Genomic DNA, 19455 nt, shown 5'->3' with positions numbered 1-19455 from the left:
GCTCCATCTGAAAGCAGGTGATGGAGATTTACCGCTAATCACAGAACCTTTAGTAGTTACTGACGAGATGCGCATGACTATCGCATGCAATATATCGTGCAGCCCTATCTGCAACAATGTTTAGGTGGGTAGAACGCATCACATTTACTGCCACATGAATTTCCGGAAATAGTTTCCCAAAAGAACATTGCCCAGAGCATCACTCTCTCCACCGTCTTGTCATTATCCCACAGTGCATCCTGGTGCCATCACTTCCCTAGATAAACAGTACCAAAAGCAACCTTCTTCCACTTTTCCAATGTCCAGTTCCTACACTCGCATGCCTGTTGCAGGTGCTTTCAATGGTGGACATTGTAGACACTAAGATTGGTCTGTGGCTAGACAGCCCCATACAAACATCTTTATTCCTGCCCATCTCTCCTGCATCCAACATGTTGATTACGAGAACTGATTGTCTGCTTACCATCTAATTTACCCAGACCTTAATATTTAATTGTTAGGAGATGATCAACAATATTTACTTCACCTGTGTCTGGTCATAATGTTTTGGCTCATCAGAATATGGTTACAGGTATTAAATGTACGATTTTGGAATCCAGAATAATCCAGAAAAAAAATGTCCTCCTTACCTGGACCAGTATTCTTGGCCTCTGAGGAGAAGGGAAGGAGACATTGTGCATGAAATGGGATATGTGTCTAAAAAGAAAAAAAAGAAATCAATCATATTAACCCAACTCATATACTGATATCACAATGAAACAATATAAAAATGACCTATTTTGTTAAACACGTGGCTAAGTGATTTACTGCTATTACAAAAATACTGATAACAATCTATGTGGAGCTTTCCAAAAGAGTCACTTGTGAGGTTCCATGATGGTTACTCTGCTGCCTTGGAAGACAGCTGCCTATGTAGATAGTTTATTAGGTCTTGGAACAGATTCATATTGTGCAAAATACTGTTATTGCCATCTTTAAAAAATAGTGACAACATTACTGCAACAAAAAGCGGTATTTAAAAAAAAAAATTGTGAACTGCAGTTGAAGTAAGAATCTGTTTGTACTTCTCAATCGGCAGAGGGTTGACTCCATTGGCTGACAGCTTGTAAAGGAACATTAGGAACTTCTTGAAGGACTCAAAGAAAGGCCAGCGGGACAGCAGGCAGATGCACTTGTTGGCGTTGACTGTACGGTTGGGTATGACCTTCTTGTCCACAGTAGAGACCAGACCTAGCTGGATCTTTTGTTTCTCGTTGAGACCGTCCACAGGATACGGCTCATAGAACTGTATTCCAGCTCCATACACCTGCAGAAGGGGAATAAAAATAGGACAGTTTATTTTTTTTTTTGCAATTTCAAATTATGCCATCCATTAAATCAGATTCAGCTAGAATTATCTGTCTTTCACCTACGGTGCTGTTAAAAAGTGTAATACATAACTCCACAATAAAAAGAATAAATATTGCACATTTCACTCCACACATAAAAAGTGGTATGAAAAAGTTTTTGCTCCCTTCCTGTTTTTTTTTTTTTTTTTTACTTTTTACATATTTGTCACACTTGAATGATTCAGATCATCAAACAAATTTTAATATTACACAAAGATAACCTGAGTAAATACAAAATGCAGGAAAAAAAGCTGTCCAAACCTGCTTGGCCCTACGTGAAAAAGTAATTGACCCCTAAGTCTAATAACTGGTTGTGCAACAACTGCAATCAAGTGTTTGCGATAACTGGCAATGAGTATTTCACATCGCTGTGGAGGAATTTTGGCCCACTCTTCTTTGCAGGATTGTTTGAATTCAGCCACATTGGAGGGTTTTCAAGCATTTTTTTTTTCAATCACAGCTCTTGTTGACGTGAACAAGGGTGGAACTCCTTATATGGAGTTCATAACATAACTTCTTTATGTTTACAGATGTAACGTACTGACGCTGCGGTATGCTTGGATTTCCTGCGTATTCCTACCAGTACCACTCAAATTAGAAAACATTATTATAAGCTATCGAAACTATTGACCACAACATTCTTTTGAATAGACTAGAAAGCTTTGTTGGCATGAGCGGAAGTGCATTAGCATGGTTCAAATCCAACTTATCTGACTGCCATCAATTTGTAGCAGTGAATGAAGAGGTATCATATCGATCACAAGTGCAATATGGAGTACCTCAAGGCTCAGTACCAGGGCCATTACTTTTCACGCTTTACATGTTACCCTTGGGAAACATCATTAGGAAACACGGTGTTAGCTTTCACTGTTAAGCTGATGATACTCAGCTCTATATTTCTTTGCGGCCTGGGGAAACACACCAAATTGAGAAACTAACGGAATGCATATTCGATATAAAAAACGGGATGATGAGCAATATCTTACTGCTAAATTCTGAAAAAACAGATGTTAACAGAGTTAATTATCAGACCTAAAACCCCCACATGTAATAATTTAGAACACTGTCTAACACTTGATGGCTGCTCTGTAAATTTTTCGTCATCAGTTAGGAACCTAGCTGTGCTATTTGATGGCAATTTTTCCTTTGACGTTTCTAGCATTTGTAAAACTGCATTTTTTCATCATAAAATATATCTAAATTGAGACCTATGCTCTCAAAGTCATATGCAGGAATGTTAATATAATCATATGTTATGTTATGTTAATAATCGGTACAAGACCTCGGGAACCAGATAAGTCCTCAGCACAAACTGCTGATTCGTCTGGCCCCCCGACTGAGCCTGGTTTCCCAAGGTTTTTTTCTCCATTCGGTCACCGATGGAGTTTTGTTTCCTTGCCGCTGTCACCTCTGGTTTGCTTAGACACTTGATTTCAAGCAATATCGTCGACTTGATTGCACAGATACTATTTAAACTGAACTGAGCTGGATGATGACATCATTGAATTCAATAATGAAATGCCTTTAACTGAAAATTGAGTGTTTAATCTTGTCATTTTACATTACTGACACACTATTTTCCTATTTTGATATTGGAAAGTTGTATTGTTAAACTGTATTGTTAAAAGCGCTATATAAATAAAGGTGACTTGACTTGACTTAAGCTAATAGTTGTGAATCGGGCTAAAGTAAGGTGATAGTTTTGAATATTGGCTGGTTATATGTACTTGCTCAAATATTTTTAACCAAAAAAAGTTACGGACTGCAGCTTTACATACACTGGTGTCTAAGGAACACGGCAATAACAATCCTTTCAATTAAAATCTGACGATGTGCTTTATTCACATAAACATTGTGCAGGTAACTATAAAGTTCACTCTATTCTTCTCCTAGTTCATTGGTGACTTATGTATTTCAGGAGAAATAGGTGAATTTATGTGATGTTAATCCAAAAATAAGATTCTCTGAATGAGCATTATAAAGTTTTTAAACGACAAACACATTTACTTTCACTTACACACATTTAACAATCGGAATATACTCCTCCCCCCACCCCCTTAGACACCAGAGAATTATGTAAGCCCCCCAGTTCGTATGTCCTGGCACCGGGACTGGTAGGATCATACTGACATCAAGAGATTTTACTTTACCTTTTCTCCATTGGAGATGGTGAGGACAAATGTGGAGAAGACAGGTAAAGGGTAGCGTGTGTTAGGAGCCCAACACTCAATCTTGGCCCCCATAGGAAGGCAAAAGAGGGGTACAGACTCAGAGAGGGGAAATGATTCATAGTCCTCCTCAGGATAGCGAAAGATCAGACCTGCAAATGGAATGATTTGTTAGAACCATAGTGTTTGAATGTGTGCCATGTTTCTATGATTATCACTGGTATCCAGTCTTATGGCATCAGCATTTGAATTATGCCATTTAAAAAAAATAAAAACTTTCACTCTTGAAAGTGATGGGACAGGAAGTTGTTGAGTTGTTTCTCAGTGATTAACACAATGTCATGTGACAGGAAGTGATGCGACATGGAGATAAAGAAACTGACAAAGAGTGAACTATCTAAAGGTCATGACCACCATACTAAAGCATAAAAGCATTCAGCCTTTAAACTAACACATCAAACAGACATTATTTATGTGCACAGTGATGTGCTGAACATATAAACGGAGGACTGCCAGACATTGTTTTACAGAGCCCTGGGACCTTTTGGGGATTTCTTTACAAACAAAAAATATCACTGCAAAATGCACATACATCAATCATTTTGCAGAGTTAGTGATTATTTTCAGGAAATCTCAGCAGAGTAAAATGCTGCTTACTGTGAAATAATGCTGAAATAAGCTGTTTACTGTGAAATAAGCACTGACATTTACAAGTCTCAGAGAACACTGTTAGAAAGCTTCTGACAGAAAAAAAATCAATCACCTGAGATCAGAGAAATTAATTAAATAAAAATAATAATAATAATGGAGGGAAAGAAAGACAGAGAGATGGACAGACAGAATCAGAAACTGGTGGCAGAGATGGAGACTTACCAGCCTTATAAGCAATGAAGTTGGATGCAGACACTGACTTCTTGTAACACAAAAACACACTCGATCCCCACTGAGCATGAAAAATAAAAATAAGAAGAAACAAATGAACTGAATTAATAATTATATCTTGTTCATAAAAGAGCTCAACAGCTAGTAACACACTAAGCTGAAGAAACCTCAATGAACTATGCATTGAGGGATCCTGAATCATTACTGTTACCTGCTCAAAGATTTGTAATAATCTTGGCTTGAGAAAGTCACCATACTGATATTAGTGTTACTTGAGTAGAAAAACATCACTATTCTTATGACATACTTATTATTAGTAGTAGTAGGGCTGTCAAGTGCTTTTAATTTTCAATGTAATTAATTACATGATGTGTTGATTATTTAATCAAATTAAATCCCAAATGAATAGCACATAAATTCTGGTTGTGAAATTACCCCACAAACAGAGTCATTATTTTGTTAGATAAGAAAAGCAATAATTTGATTTAACAGAATTTATACACAAACTCTTAAAGATACAATGTGGCCATAACTTTTTTTTTAGAAGCTGCATCCAAAGTTGAATTGAGATATATTTACACAGACTCTTTAATGCTGTTCAGTTAGAATTGCACAATTCTAAATGAATTCATAATTCATCTATAAAGCAGCTATGAAACCATAACCCAACAGTAAATACAAGTTGTTAATTTTTCGGTAACACTTTATTTTAAGGTGTCCTTGTTGCACGTTACATGTATTAACTATTATAATAACAATAAATTATGCATAATTGCATGCAAGTAACCCTAAAACAAATCCTAATCCTAACCATATAGTAAAGACATGTTGTTAATTAATATTACTCAGTACTTAAATTAATATAATTACACTGTAACAAGGACACCTTAAAATAAAATGGGTTACACTTTATTTTAAAGGTGTCCTTGTTACAGTGTAATTACACATTGAATTACTGAGTAATATTAATCAACTACATATACTTAATATATGCACTTATTTGTGTAATTACACTGAAACAAGGATGCCTTAAAATACAGTCTAACTGGTTGTTGTTTTAAATTAAACATTAAGCCATGTTGAGTGCTTTTCGTGTTAAGCTGTTTAGATTGTTCCAGAGTTTTTTTTCCCTCCACTCCAGTCACGTGACTGACAACTATGAATTGTATAAGAGCACAGTTTATTTTTTACATTGTTTTGACTTCCATGCTGAACTCACCAAGCCACAGTTGAGGTTCTTATCCACTCTACAGAAAGTGTGAGGAGGAGTCTCGCCCTTGTTTGTGATGATGACGCAGATGTCAGTCACAGCCAGTGAGTTCTGGGGCTGGACAGGGGGTGCGCGGCGGTACGTAATGAATATGCGCTGGGATGTGGCAGAGCTGTTGTTGACATTTGCACAGCGGCCAAATGGTGTGGCCTCAATGACCTCACAACCTTGAATAAGGCGCTCTTTACCCTCATATAGGACCCTACAACAAAGAACAAACACTGATCAGCAACTTAACCCACAGAAAAGACAGAAAATGGAAAAGAACCCATTAACAACCCTTAGGCTCTTCTTGTGATGGCATTACATTACATTAGCATCATCAAGGTCTATGTAAACGTGTCCAATCATGGTACAACAGGGTTTGTATGCAAGGCAGTAAAAAGAGAAGAGGAAATATGGGAGACAGTGCAATGAACAATGTATATATGCCAATGAAAATATAAATTAAATCGGTTCATCACCTAAAGTGATTATGACTCTTTAACCCTCAAGCATTCTTTTTTCTTTTCTTTAATAGTTTCCTTAATCTGAGCGGTACAAGACTTGGCTACTTTTCCTGTTTGCCATCTGAACACACACAAAAGAAATGGACTCGATTCAACAAAGTTCAGTGGTGGAAAAAAACCCACAAAACTCCTTAATTTGTCCTTTGTGGACAAAAGTGGGCACCCACAGGAAATGAATGGGAAATACAAACATTCTGAGCTCAAAATCAAACATTCATTTTTTTTAATTATTATTATTTTTTTTCATGCCTGAGACCTTTGTGCCCAAATTTGTCCACAAAGGACAAATTAAGGGCTGCTATACGAAAGATGCTTGAGGGTTAAAAGACTTGAAATAATGTTTTAGAAATGTGTCTTTATGTCAGCCGAGGCTGCATTTACCTGACAAAACAAAATAGTACAATAACAAAACATCAATACTGTCACCAGTAATACTGTGAAGTATAAGAACAATAAATAATAATAAAATATTTTACAATTAAAAATAATCAAAATAGCCGATTTCTATTTTAATATATATATTTATTTATTTATTCCGGTGATGGCAAAACTGAATTTTTAGTAGCCATTATTATAGTTTTCAGTCATATGAAAGGACATGTATTCATTCATTGATGTAGTCATGTAAGGCTAATAAAAATTCAAATCTAATGTTAACAGTTTAATAGATGAGCTCAAGCCTACTAATTACTAATTCAAAAATGCCAAACTACACAACAACAGAAGTATTTCTAAAATTATAGCAGGCTTGGGCATCCGCCATCACACTCACTGTGAGAAATGCTGCAAGCAGAGTGATTCAAACGGTAAAAAGGTTCCATTGTTCCATATCTCATGGTTGAGACCTCTCAGCCAATCAGATTCAAGGACTAGAACAAACTAGGTAAAAACAAGTATTTTTACCCATTATATAATGCCTTGAAAGCTTGTTGTTATATCATTACTATTCCATGTTTTTGCTGAAAACCCTGCCGGGATAAAATGTATAGCTATAAAATATATTTATGTTATCGTTGATTGAAATACGTAAAATAACAAATAAAAGTCCTTTTTATATTCAGAAGCTTTTAAACCATGTTAATATGATTGTATTCTTCAAAAACATATGGTAATCTGTTGTAGCACCATAGTCCTAAATAATAGGTGGTGTGCCGTTCAGACACCAAATTATGCAGAGTCTCTCTCACGGAACTCCAGAGAGCCCAAATGGGATGTGTAGTAAAGCTTTAAAAGCTTTACACACACTGAGTACCATCAAATGCCTTACCAGCAAATTCATTGCATCATCTTGATATTTAATATTGTGGCATAGTAAATGAAGACAAGTACAGTGGATATTGTGTCAGGCCTTGGAGAGGGTTTATTTTGAATCACAATATAGGCTACATATATTAAAAGGGGGGATTATAGTGAAAATTAATGAAATAAGGGTGTGGTGTCCTTGCTGTGATTTTGGCAATGATGAGGGTTGGCGAAGGCATAGAGGAGTTTGTACGAAGCAGGGATCCAAACTGTAGTGACAGTGGACTATGTCCTTAAAAGAGTGAAGGCCTTGAGCTGAACTATAAAACTCATAGTCAGCTGATGCTGAACGGAGACCACAAATAGATTTTGAATGACATGCATATATGCAAGGTGCAATTTGTTACAACCAGAGGGGTGGATATTTGAATGAGAATGTCATCATTAAAATATTAATGTAGAAATATAGGCAATTTGAATATAGCAAAAATACTGAACAAAAATGTTTAAACTGAATTAACTAAATTATTTACTTTTTTATCATTTAACTATACATATTAATTATACATTTATACAATTCACAAGCCCCATGAGGTATTTGTCACGGTGCACACAGCAAGGAGGATACAAGAAAACGCAGACGAGGAGTAAACTCAAATGAACCGTCTTTAATGAAGACATCAGGGTAGAGGTCTTCAAGGGTCCAAAAATTCATACCCGAACCCAAAGAGACCCGTAAATGTGCTGCACGGAACCGACCCAGACCCGTATTTTATTTGAAAGTGGGACCCGAACCCGTGCAGACCTGAGAAATGCCTTTAATGTACTAACCCGGACCCGACCATTAGTCGAAAGTTGGACCCGAACCCAGCTGGGAAGACACAGACCCGACACCCGATCGCACATCAAACTGCTATTAAGTCAATAAAAAATTTGTGTGAAAAAATAAATAAAATAACCATTAGCCTTCTCCCTGACTGTGATGGCTACAATCCTCCTTGCCAATAAGTTTCCATCCATGTTAGGTTGTTTCTCTCTCTTGTCGATGGAGAGAGCCTTCTTAATCCACTCATTATTCCAGCTTCAAAAGTCTACTTGCTGTTACGGTCGGTGATGGTTGACTAATGCAACGTCGCAGTTTTTTTTTTTTTTTTTTTTTCCCATCTCGAGTCAACTTCGACTGTTGCGTTTAATCTACAACAACTTTTTGTTGGTTGTAATAAAGACAACAAAAAAACAACAAAAAAAAAAACCCGCACAAAACAAGAAGTACTTTACACTACTGCATGCGTGTTCGATAACAGGTGCGTCTCTTCAGTTTTGTTTCAGCTTTTTTTTCACATCACTCATGAAGGAATTCATGATCACTGTCTGCTTGTAGTACTACATTAACTCCGCCCGCACTTTTCTCATCCTAATTTCGCAAACTTTAAGTTACGCATGCTGACTGACACTGATCACTGGCGGATGCAGTATTCTCCGATCGACTCGGGTATTACATACAATGTTAAACAGACCCGGGACCCGAAGTAATAGATTGGGACCCGACCCGGACCCGGCAGACCATTTAAATTATAGACCCGATCCTGTACGGATCCCGGGTCGGGTCCCAGGTCCTCGGGTCTCAGGTCCTCCATGAAGACCTCTAGATCAGGGCAAGACAAGGCAAGGCTGACAGACAGGAACACCGGGGAGTAACGAATAGACCAGACAAAATCAAACTGAATAGACAGGACTATAAATACACAGGATAATTAGACAAACACAGCTGGACAAGAATGAACTAATAATCACATTAAACAAGGACAGGAAACAAACCAAATAAGGAAACATGAGGTGAGAACACAAGACACACACGACAGTATTAAGATAACCTTTCAAATATTTTGAACACATTTCTATGGAAATGTGGCTAAAGCCTACTGAATGAATGAATGAATGATAGGTAAAATAAATAAATGAATACATTACTTGATAATTAATTGCTTTTTTTTAAATTAAACAACTATTTTTTGTATTATTTTTTCATTTATTTTCTGTCTTTACTTTTATTCTTTTTAACTTTTTTTTTTGTATATTTATTATTTATGCCTTCATATGTATATTCATATATTCTGTCATGTATTTATTTACATATTTATTTATTTTTACTTTTTCTGTATGCAACAAGGAATGAGGGAATGGGAAGTAATGGGATATTTGCTAAAAAAACAAAAAAAAAATAAAAATATCATGCCGGAAGAATATTGTGAAAACTTTATTATGACTGTTCCCTCGGTATTCTCTCATTGAGCATCTATGAAGTTTACGCATATGTATCAAGGTGACTGAAAATGAAGAGAATAAATAGTTCACACGCACATCCTTAGTTAACACAATCCTTAGAACACTGGCATAAAGCTCTCCTAAAACATCAATAAGCACCTCCAGCTATAAGCAAAAATGCTCACCTCTAGCTATTTGTGAAGCATCAACCTTAATTTACACATAATATGGCTATGAGCTGAAGTCACTCCAAAACAAATCAAAAGTAATCAAGCTTACTCTTTAGTCTACAATAAATAAATGATCATAAATACAGAATAAATACAAAAATAAATAAAATGTTGCAATAATTAAATACGGTAAGAAATTCATATGGGAATAAATATAAAAATAAATGAACATATACATAAATTAATCTAAAATAAAAATTAAATGAATTAATAAAAACTAAAGCATTAAAATAATGAAAATAATAAATAAAGCTATGCAAAAATAAAATTCAATACTAATTTTTTTTTTTTTTTTTATCATCAAGTGATTTATTTTTTTTATTTTACTAAATAACAAAAGAAACATTTATCCAGAACAATTTCTGTTATTTTCATTCCATCGTAGTCCAGGATAAGTCACAGTGCCACACATATTTTACTAGGCTACTTGCAATGCTACGGGGATGAAAAATTAACAGAAGGGGGGATTTAAAAAGCAGAGGCTTGGAAATTACATGCTTAAGTGCATGATATAAGCATTTGCTAAATTTATCATGTTGGTAGTTATTAGTTGTTGTTTTTTTTTTTTTTTATAACCACCTTTGTTCTTTTTGTCATTAATTTAAAAAGGTATATAATTATAACAAGAATTTACAACCAGCCTGAAAAAGTTTGATTCAGACAGATCATGCAGATATTCCCAACATAAACAAAGTTGTAAAAACCTGTGGCTCTTTTGACTTCTGTTTGAAATATCTGTTCAAGGGTACCGCTACACAGAGGAACAACCATTCACCCCACAAACTCACCCGATGTCAATGAGTGGGGGCTTCCCACGACCCCTCTTGTAACACAGGAAGAGTTCTGGGCTCTTGAGGCTGCCATGGTTGAGATTGGCCGGCTGGCCACTGTATGTACTCTCAATGCATGTGAAACCTTCAGGCACAGTTTCTCCTGCAGACTTGTTGATGACGGCAAGGTCTATGATGGGTGCCTTGGGCCCACTGGACTTGGCTTCAGATAGATCCTGCTCTAGTGGTGTGGACTTGTCTGTTAGGCCAGCCACAACAAAGTAGTCTGTCACACGATGACCCTTATCCTCAATCATGGCTGGACGGACCTGTTTGGAGAGAAGCAACTGTTGATTTTATGTTTTATAGGTTTCAAACCATATTTGTATGCTTTTAAAAATAGTTTTAAATTTCTTTATCTTGGACACTCTTATTTGTCATTTACCCAATTACAAACATTCACTAAATGTATCATTTATATTTTAATAGCATGCACTGTCATACCAAAGTGCATCAACTATCAAGAAATCTGAAAATACACAACACATTGATTCTAAGCTGAGCAGATGCCAACAAATAATAACCAAAAGTGTAGCTGATCACAGCATCCTGGCTGAGGTCATAATGAATGACCGAATGGTGCAGGATGGGGACCACTGAATATTTAGTTTTTGTAACACTGCCACCAAAGACAGTGAACCACTGAAAACACAGACTGAGGTGAGAAGCACATGGAACGTGCATTCTCTGTGAATAGCACCTAGAGATATGTTCTGCTTACGGTCCTTCATCAAGTGCGTCACACGTGAGTGGTTCATCACAGACATCTTTGAGCATTCATTTCAGATTATTCTTTTTCTCTTAACTGTTATCATTAACATATGGTCAATGTGTCTAATTCTAACATTTGGTAATATTTATATTCAATATTGTGATTCCTTGATTTATGAAAAAAAAAGGCCTAAATTTGAATGAATAAAATCTGAAAAATTGCCCAGCCCTACTTGCCATTAACAGAAGCACAATGCAGAAGTCAAGGCCTTTTGATTAAGTAAATGGCACAGGATAGTGTTTTCACAATAATTATATATATCACAATACATATATTAATGCTGTAAATACAGTTGGAATGACCCCAAATTTTATATGACATTGAATTTCACAATTCTTGATACCAATCTCTATATAGCAAAAACAAATAAATTAACCTAATTAATGTAAGCAAAACGTTATCAAGGTTACAGAAAAGGATCTGTCAGAATAGTATACGAGGCCCAAATATTCTTATTTTGTGTGCAATTGAGCTTGAATGGTTTAAAGTATCTTGAAAGTTTAAAAGAGCAAGGCTTAAAAATGCATTAAAAAATGTATCAACTTTCATGGTAACGCAGCACTGCAACATCATGTGAGCATAACTGCAAGAGATGGTTAGCAAAATTCCCATTGGTTTGATGTGTCTACTGCTATATTACCCAACCCTAGTATATATACTGTGCGTTTCAGAACTCTATACTTCCTGTTTAGTTCAAAAGCAGCTTTTATTGAAACCAAGCTGCCAAAATGGCTCGTTTTCTACTTCTTCTTCATTACATAACAGAGATGAATATATCAGCACAAGACTGTCTGCACAGACACTGATCAACCTCTTTGTCTCTTTGGCCCGCCAGTTGGTGCATGTTAGGGAATGGAAAGATACTACAACAGGATCAAATGGAGTAAAAATTAATTTAGATGCCTGCTAGGGTTTCCAAAAGGGGTGCGCCTCTAAGAACATTGTCTCTGCATACCTTCTGAAGCATTCAAACATTTGAGAGGTGGTTGTTACTTCCAACAAAGTGCCTGATCATGTCATTTAGTGCATAATTACTTATTTCACAATTGGACACAAGCAAACTCACTTTTAATGAATAATGGACATGAACATAATGATGTAACACATAAGTGACTAGGGATGTAACGATTACCGGTTTGACAATAAATCATGATAAAATTCCCCACGGTTAGTATTACCGTTTCATATTTTAATTATCATTAAAACCGTATTCGATTACCGCGATCTGAACAACTCACGATAAATAAATACTGTCCAGCATAATGCAGAGTGTAACAGTGTCACGAGCGCACAGCAGCAGAGTTTCATTCTGAGTGAAAACAGGGCGGAAAAGCTAGGAGGTTTTAAAAGAGTGCTGAGGGAATTATACAAATGAATATATCAGTGAATTAATTATATGAATGTACCTCTGAAGGATCTGACTGTCTTCAGAAACGATTCGATGGCATTTTGTTTTCATCTTAGCTCCATGTAATACCTAAAGGACGTGTTCTTAAACACAATACTGCTTTGTTCGCGGAGTTCACGGGAATCAGCTGTAATTCAGCTTTTCCGTATAAAGCGCCACCGGCTGTCAGAGAGTGGATTTACAGACACTTATATATGTCTGGCCAAAAAACGGACTAAATTTGCATGACCTGCTGTAAATTTTAACCGGTTGATGAAAAACAAGCTTATGTGGATTCTACACATTTAAACAATTCAGATAAGCTATATATAATTATTTATGGAGCAGATAAGTGGATAGAGAGTTGGACTTGTAACCTGAAGGTCATGGGTTTGAGTCTCAGGTCTGGCAGGGATTGTAGGTGAGGGAGTGAATAACCAACACTCTCTCCACCCTCAATACCACGACTCAGGTGAGACCCTTGAGCAAGGCACCGAACCCCCAACTGCTCCCCGGGTGCTGCAGCATTGGCTGCCCACTGCTCCGGGTGTATGTTCACTACTGTGTGTACACTTGGATGGGTTAAATGTAGAGCACAAATTCCGAGTATGGGCCACCATACTTGGCCACACACCACTTCCCCTTCCCCTTATTAATCAATTATCATTTTGACTTAACTCTTTTCTTTAAAGGCTGAAATGTGAGGTTTACCTTTATATGAAACTTTTTCAAAGCTTTATTTGAACATTTACATTATTTATTTGAACATGCTATTAAACTGGTGTCAGTCAAGTTGTCATTTAAAATCCAGACCTCATTGGTAATGTTATTGTTTTAGTGATTATGCAAACAAAAAGTCATTTTATTTGCTGTTTGTTGATTTTTAAGTATAAAACTTGAAGTGATTTATGTGTCGATACTTTTTGAAGATACTTTGATCTCCAGCACATTTTAACAATACCGTGATAATACTGATAACCGTGATAATTTTGGTCACTATAATCGTGATGAGAAATGTTCATACCGTTACATCCCTATAAGTGACCATTTTAATTCTAAAGCCTGAATTGGGATAAATTATTTTTTTGATATACAAGGACTCCTGTATAAAATCAAAATTATTTATTTATTTTTATGCACTGCTAAATCAAGCCAAATACTGAAATGGTATGCTTTACACTCTTTTCTAGCACTTTAAATACGGTTGCTCCTTTATGCTTAAGGAAGATTAAGGAAAAGAGTCCAACACCGTGGTATAATGAGCACACTCGGGCCCTAAAGAGAGCAGACTGGAAAATGGAGCGCAGCTGGAGAAAAACAAAATTAGAGGTATTTCGTATTGCTTGGCAGGAAAATACTCTTTCCTACAGGAAAGCCTTAAAAACTGCTAGATCTGCTTACATTAAGTCTCTTTTAGAAGAAAACAAACACAACCCCAAGTATTTATTCAATACAGTGGCTAAATTAACAAAAGATATAACATCAGCAGGTGCAGACATTACCCAGCATCACAGTAGTAATGATTTTATGAACTACTTTACTTTCAAGATCGAAACTATTAGAGCTAAAATTGTAACCATGCAGCTGTCAGCCACAGTATCGCATCAGATAGTACGCTATAGATCCCCTGAGGAACAATTCCACTCATTCTCTTCCATTGGAAATGAAGAATTGTATAAACTTGTTAAATCATCTAAACCAAAAACCTGTATGTTAGACCCTGTTCCATCTAAGCTCCTAAAAGAGGTGCTTCCAGAAGTAATAGATCCTCTTCTGAATATTTATTTTACTCATCATTGTCATTAGGATATGTCCCAAAAACCTTCAAACTGGCTGTTATTAAGCCTCTCATTAATAAAAACACAACTTGACCCCAAAGAATTAATTCATTACAGACCAATCTCGAACCTCCCTTTTCTGTCAAAGATATTAGAAAAGGTAGTATCATCACTACTACGTTACTTCTTAGAGAAAATTGATATATTTGAGGATTTACAGTCAGGTTTTAGACCCATATCATAGTACTGAGACTGCTCTCATTAGTAGTGATCAACCGTTATTGATTTTTTATAACCGATACCGATACCAATTATTTGCATATCTATGTGCCCGATAACCGATATGCAGAACAGATATTTATTTACTGTTATAAAGTAAATAAATTACTGCGTGAAGTAAGTCCATACTTCAGTTGGTTTTACCTCCTTTCAGTCATCTTAACAAAAAATGTTTTGAGAATTAGCAGTCTTTCATGCAGGGCTCTAGACTCATTCTTCCCACTGATCTCACTTTTGCGCACGAGCACATAATTTGGTTGCAATTTGTTTTTTGTTTTTGCTACAACATTTGATTAATCAATGCATGCTGATGAACTTTTATCATAGTTTATAGTTATATGGTAACGAAAGTTTTCAACATTCAACTCGTTCTTTTTCATCTGTATTATTTGTGATTTAAATTTTGTGAACAGGAATTCCTTTTTTCGTGCGCTTTTTACTTTCAAATTTGCGATCTTGGTGTCACATTTTACAAGAAAAGATCATTGTCTGTTTTGCTTATATCTATACACCTTTAACTTTTTAAGACTAAAACAAAAGATGGATTCATTGTTATTCTTAATTAAAACGTGCAACAACAATAAAACAGTACGTTGACAATGACAAACTATCTTACATAACATTTATCAACAAAAACGAATAAGACGAGGCATGGCATAGGACACACCACATGCTGTACTATATACCTAGTATATTACAGAATGTTTAGCAAACTCTGAGGAAGCAAATAAATATTAATATATATATATATATATTTTTTTTAATTAAGGAAAGCCTCCATAGCATAACCTGAGGTAAACAGCAAAGATAACAAGCTTCTCAAAACGAAAACAAAAAGAAAAGTAAAACTAAACTGGCTGTAGCTGACAGGACTTGCATGTTTTTTCTACAAGAATACCACCACGTTCACCTTCTCTGGTTTAAGAAGCGGTCTTTTACTTTAGTTTGAAAACAAATCCATCCGTTGCGCTCCATCCGAGACGCGCACCTTCACGTTCGTGCTGACGCGGCGAGTATGAACCAGGCTCTACCCACTAAGCGCTCGCGCTGAAAGCACCACTCTTCACGTGATCAGTGAAATCTGACTCCTGCTATAATGTGCTGCGGCTGGCAGCGCGCGCTGTATGAAGCAGACGCTTTGGAGTAGCGCAGACCTGGCACTCGTACAAATGCGACCACGTCAAATTTTAACTCGCAAACAATTACCATTTTGGTCGCAGTCTAGAGCCCTGTCATGTTAAATTTAATCTTCGTATTACAACAATAAAAAAACATTTTATTTATAAAAAGCTTTAGCAGCAACACTAATATTAGCAGTAAGCAAAATGAACATAGAAAGTCTAATATTTTCAAATGGAGAAAATAAAGGAAAGGAGTCATATCAACTTCATTTTTAACTTCATTTTTAAAAACAGTTTTTTAAGCTGTTTCATAGGATAAAGAGTGAAGAATAATTCACTGGATAATGTTAATTCACGGAATAATATTCTCTGGAATATTGGAATATAACAAGCATTGTATTTTATTGCATTTCTCAACTGGCATGCTCTAAATTATGCTGCTGACAGCGCGGTTTATCTATGCCTTTACACAGAACTATAGGCTACTCAAACTGCCATCGATCGCGGAGATAATAAATAATTAATTTCCATAGAGTTGTATTAATTTAGATGTTTATAAACGAAATAATGGTTATATAGTAAGTGTTAATACAATTTAGGGTGCTTCAAAAAAGTGAATCTTGTTAAATGTTACATGCGGTGGCCGTGCTGAGCATTTCTTGAGCATCAACCCGCTGAGTGAACAGCAATATTAAAGCGGCTTCACGAGACTAATGATGAGCATATAGACAACAGAGAGAGAATTACATTCAATGCTTTTCTTTCCAACATGCAATCATTCATGGCTGTATTATTTAATTCATGCAAAGTTACGTCTTTATTGGGAGAGGACTTGACGGATTATCTATGTGACTCCGACTTCACGAGACTAATAGACCACAGAGAGAATTAAATTCAGCGCTTTTATTTCCACCATGTGCTAATTCATGGCTGTGTTATTTCAGGCAAAGTTATAGCCTATCTTTATAGGGACAGGGCTTGACAGAGTATCTTATTTATCATATTTCTTAGAGCCAAGTTGCATTTAAACTATATATCAGGCATTTATGTAATACATCTAATTTGTGCATTTATGCCTGTAATATTAAATAGTTTACTAACTACAGCAAATAAAGTACCTGCACGCCGTTGCGGTCTCGTCTCCCCTCAGATGCGCTGCAATTGCGATCCTGCGCGCAATTCTGAAAACGTCCACAAGATGGCGGTGTTTATCGGGGAATCCGATATAACAAAACCGATATTCGATTATGGAAAAATGCTTAAATATCGGGAAAAATATCGGTAAATCGATATATCGGTCGATCTCTACTCATTAGCGTTACAAACGACCTGCTTTTATCATCTGATCGTGGTTGGTGTAACACAAATGTACCCATTAAGCACAGCCGGACTTTTTGAATTTAATGTATATCTTAATTGAAACATATAAATAAAGGTGACTTGACTTGACAATGGAGGAAGGCAAATGTTTTAAAGAGCATGCAAGAGTTAGACGAATTATTAATTTTGTTATGATAGTATGTCCTTTTAGCAGTGGAGACATTAGCAGAGAAGGAAGAGAGGAGTAACTGATACACATTAAGGTCAGTAGGATTTTTTGGATTTGTGCCACACCCTTTCAGCAGCCCTGAGCTTAGAATGAGGTTCGCAGAGAGAATCAGACAGCCAAGGGGCAGAAGAGGTGGTACGGGCTGGCCTGGAAGACAAGGGGCAGAGTCTAAACAAGATATAAGAGTGGAGCAGAAAGTATCAGTAGCACTGTTAGCATCTATAGAGATGCTAACTGTTTAGGGGGGAGGAAGCGAAGATGAAACCATAGCAGATAGCTGGGAGGGTGAGAGTGAGTGTAGGTTACGTCAAAAGATGACATGTGGAGGGGTATGTGTTGTGTCAGGAGCCATGTTGAAGTTAAGAGTGAAGAGGAAAAGATCTGAGGTGTGCAGTGGAGTAACCGCTACTTGATCAGTGGAGCAGTGTCGTGTGTAAATAAGGTCCAGTTGGTTGCCTGATTTGTGAGTAGCCGCAGTTAACACTCTCTTGAGATCAAAAGAGGCAAGCGGAGTGTGGAAGTCTGAGCCTGAGGTTTATCTAGGTGGATGTTGAAGTCTCCAATCATAACTAGGGGAGTACCATCCTCAGGAAAGGTTAAGAGCAGCACATCTAATGGCGCTTTTCCACTGCGTGGTATGACTCGGCTCGGCTAAGAACGGCACGGCACGGCTCAGTTCGGCTCGGTTTGCGTTTCCACTGCAGTTTAGTACCGCTTTTAGAGTGGGCGGGATTATTCACGTGTCGTTATAGTTGTGCCGCCTCTACTGCCGTGACTCCTGAAAAACTTTTTAATTCCACGTCGCTCCATCAAGCTCTCGCTGGATCCGCTACTCAGCAATCAAAGAGAGGGACGTCTGTACTTCATCAACAGACAAAGAAAACAGCAATTTTTGGCTGTTAAAAAAGGTGCACCCATTCAAAACAGTTGAGTTCGATCCTTCGCTGCCTGTGCTGATTTAAATCTAGCGGGTCTGTTGTGTCTCGTGCCGCAAGTTCAATGACGCAGGCAGAGAGGATACTATCCGGCCAATCAGTGATCAGCAGAGTTTACACGTCACGTTTTGTTAACGGTACGGCTCACTTGGAACCTCGGCCGAGGTGGTACTAAAAAAAGTACCAGGTACTGTACCCAGTGGAAAACCCCCCCAAAAGTGTACCATACTGAACTCTACCATGCCGTAATTTGCAGTGGAAAAGCGCCATAATTCATCCAAGAAGTTACCTTGTGGTCCTGGGGGTCGATAAACAGCTACAAAATGGATTTTAAAAGGGTGGGTAATAGTGACTGAATGTGACTCAAAGGAGGTGTTAATACCCAGAGAAGGTAAAGGAATAAATTTCCATTCATTAGGGATAAGCAGACCAGTACCTCCACCTCTTCCAGTCAGACGGGGAGTGTGGGAAAATTAGGAGAAATTATTGGAGAGGGCTGCAGGAGTAGCAGTGTCCTCTGGTTTGATCCACGACTCTGTCAGGGCCATGAGTTTTAGTATTGAATGATTAGAATAGATGTAATGAAATCTGCTTTGTATACTGCAGACTGACAATTCGAGAGACCAATAGAAAAAGAAAGTAGTGTATTAGCAGACATAGGCAAAGTGCGCAGGTTGTTAGGATTGCGCTGCCTATAGTGTGTGATCCGTGGTTTGCGAGTGGTAGTAATAGTAGAGATATGGAAACACATGGTAAGAGTTGGTCATAAAAACTTAAACAGAAGTGAAGCAAGGTGTAGAAAAGAGGATGAATCAAAAGCAATACTTATGTCTAGTGATCGACCGATATT

General features: G+C 37.0%; 1 protein-coding gene across 3 annotated transcripts in view; it reads right to left on the bottom strand.

Moving 5' to 3' along the window:
- The window catches only part of dennd4c (DENN/MADD domain containing 4C), a 77908-nt gene that overhangs the window by 47443 nt on the left and 11010 nt on the right, over nt 1–19455 (bottom strand). For all 3 annotated transcript variants that reach the window (XM_079440509.1, XM_079440510.1, XM_079440511.1), the window contains exons 2-7: nt 10743–11053; nt 5658–5910; nt 4430–4499; nt 3539–3708; nt 1065–1306; nt 630–696 (exon numbers count right to left, since the gene is read on the bottom strand). In XM_079440509.1, coding sequence (XP_079296635.1) covers nt 630–696; nt 1065–1306; nt 3539–3708; nt 4430–4499; nt 5658–5910; nt 10743–11041 — 1101 coding nt within the window. In that variant the 5' untranslated portion in view covers nt 11042–11053. The remainder of the gene's footprint in view (nt 1–629; nt 697–1064; nt 1307–3538; nt 3709–4429; nt 4500–5657; nt 5911–10742; nt 11054–19455) is intronic.

Source organism: Barbus barbus (assembly GCF_936440315.1).
Source record: "Barbus barbus genome assembly, chromosome: 2".
Classification (NCBI taxonomy): Eukaryota; Metazoa; Chordata; class Actinopteri; order Cypriniformes; family Cyprinidae; genus Barbus; species Barbus barbus.
This window is presented reverse-complemented; position numbering and strand designations above follow the sequence as displayed.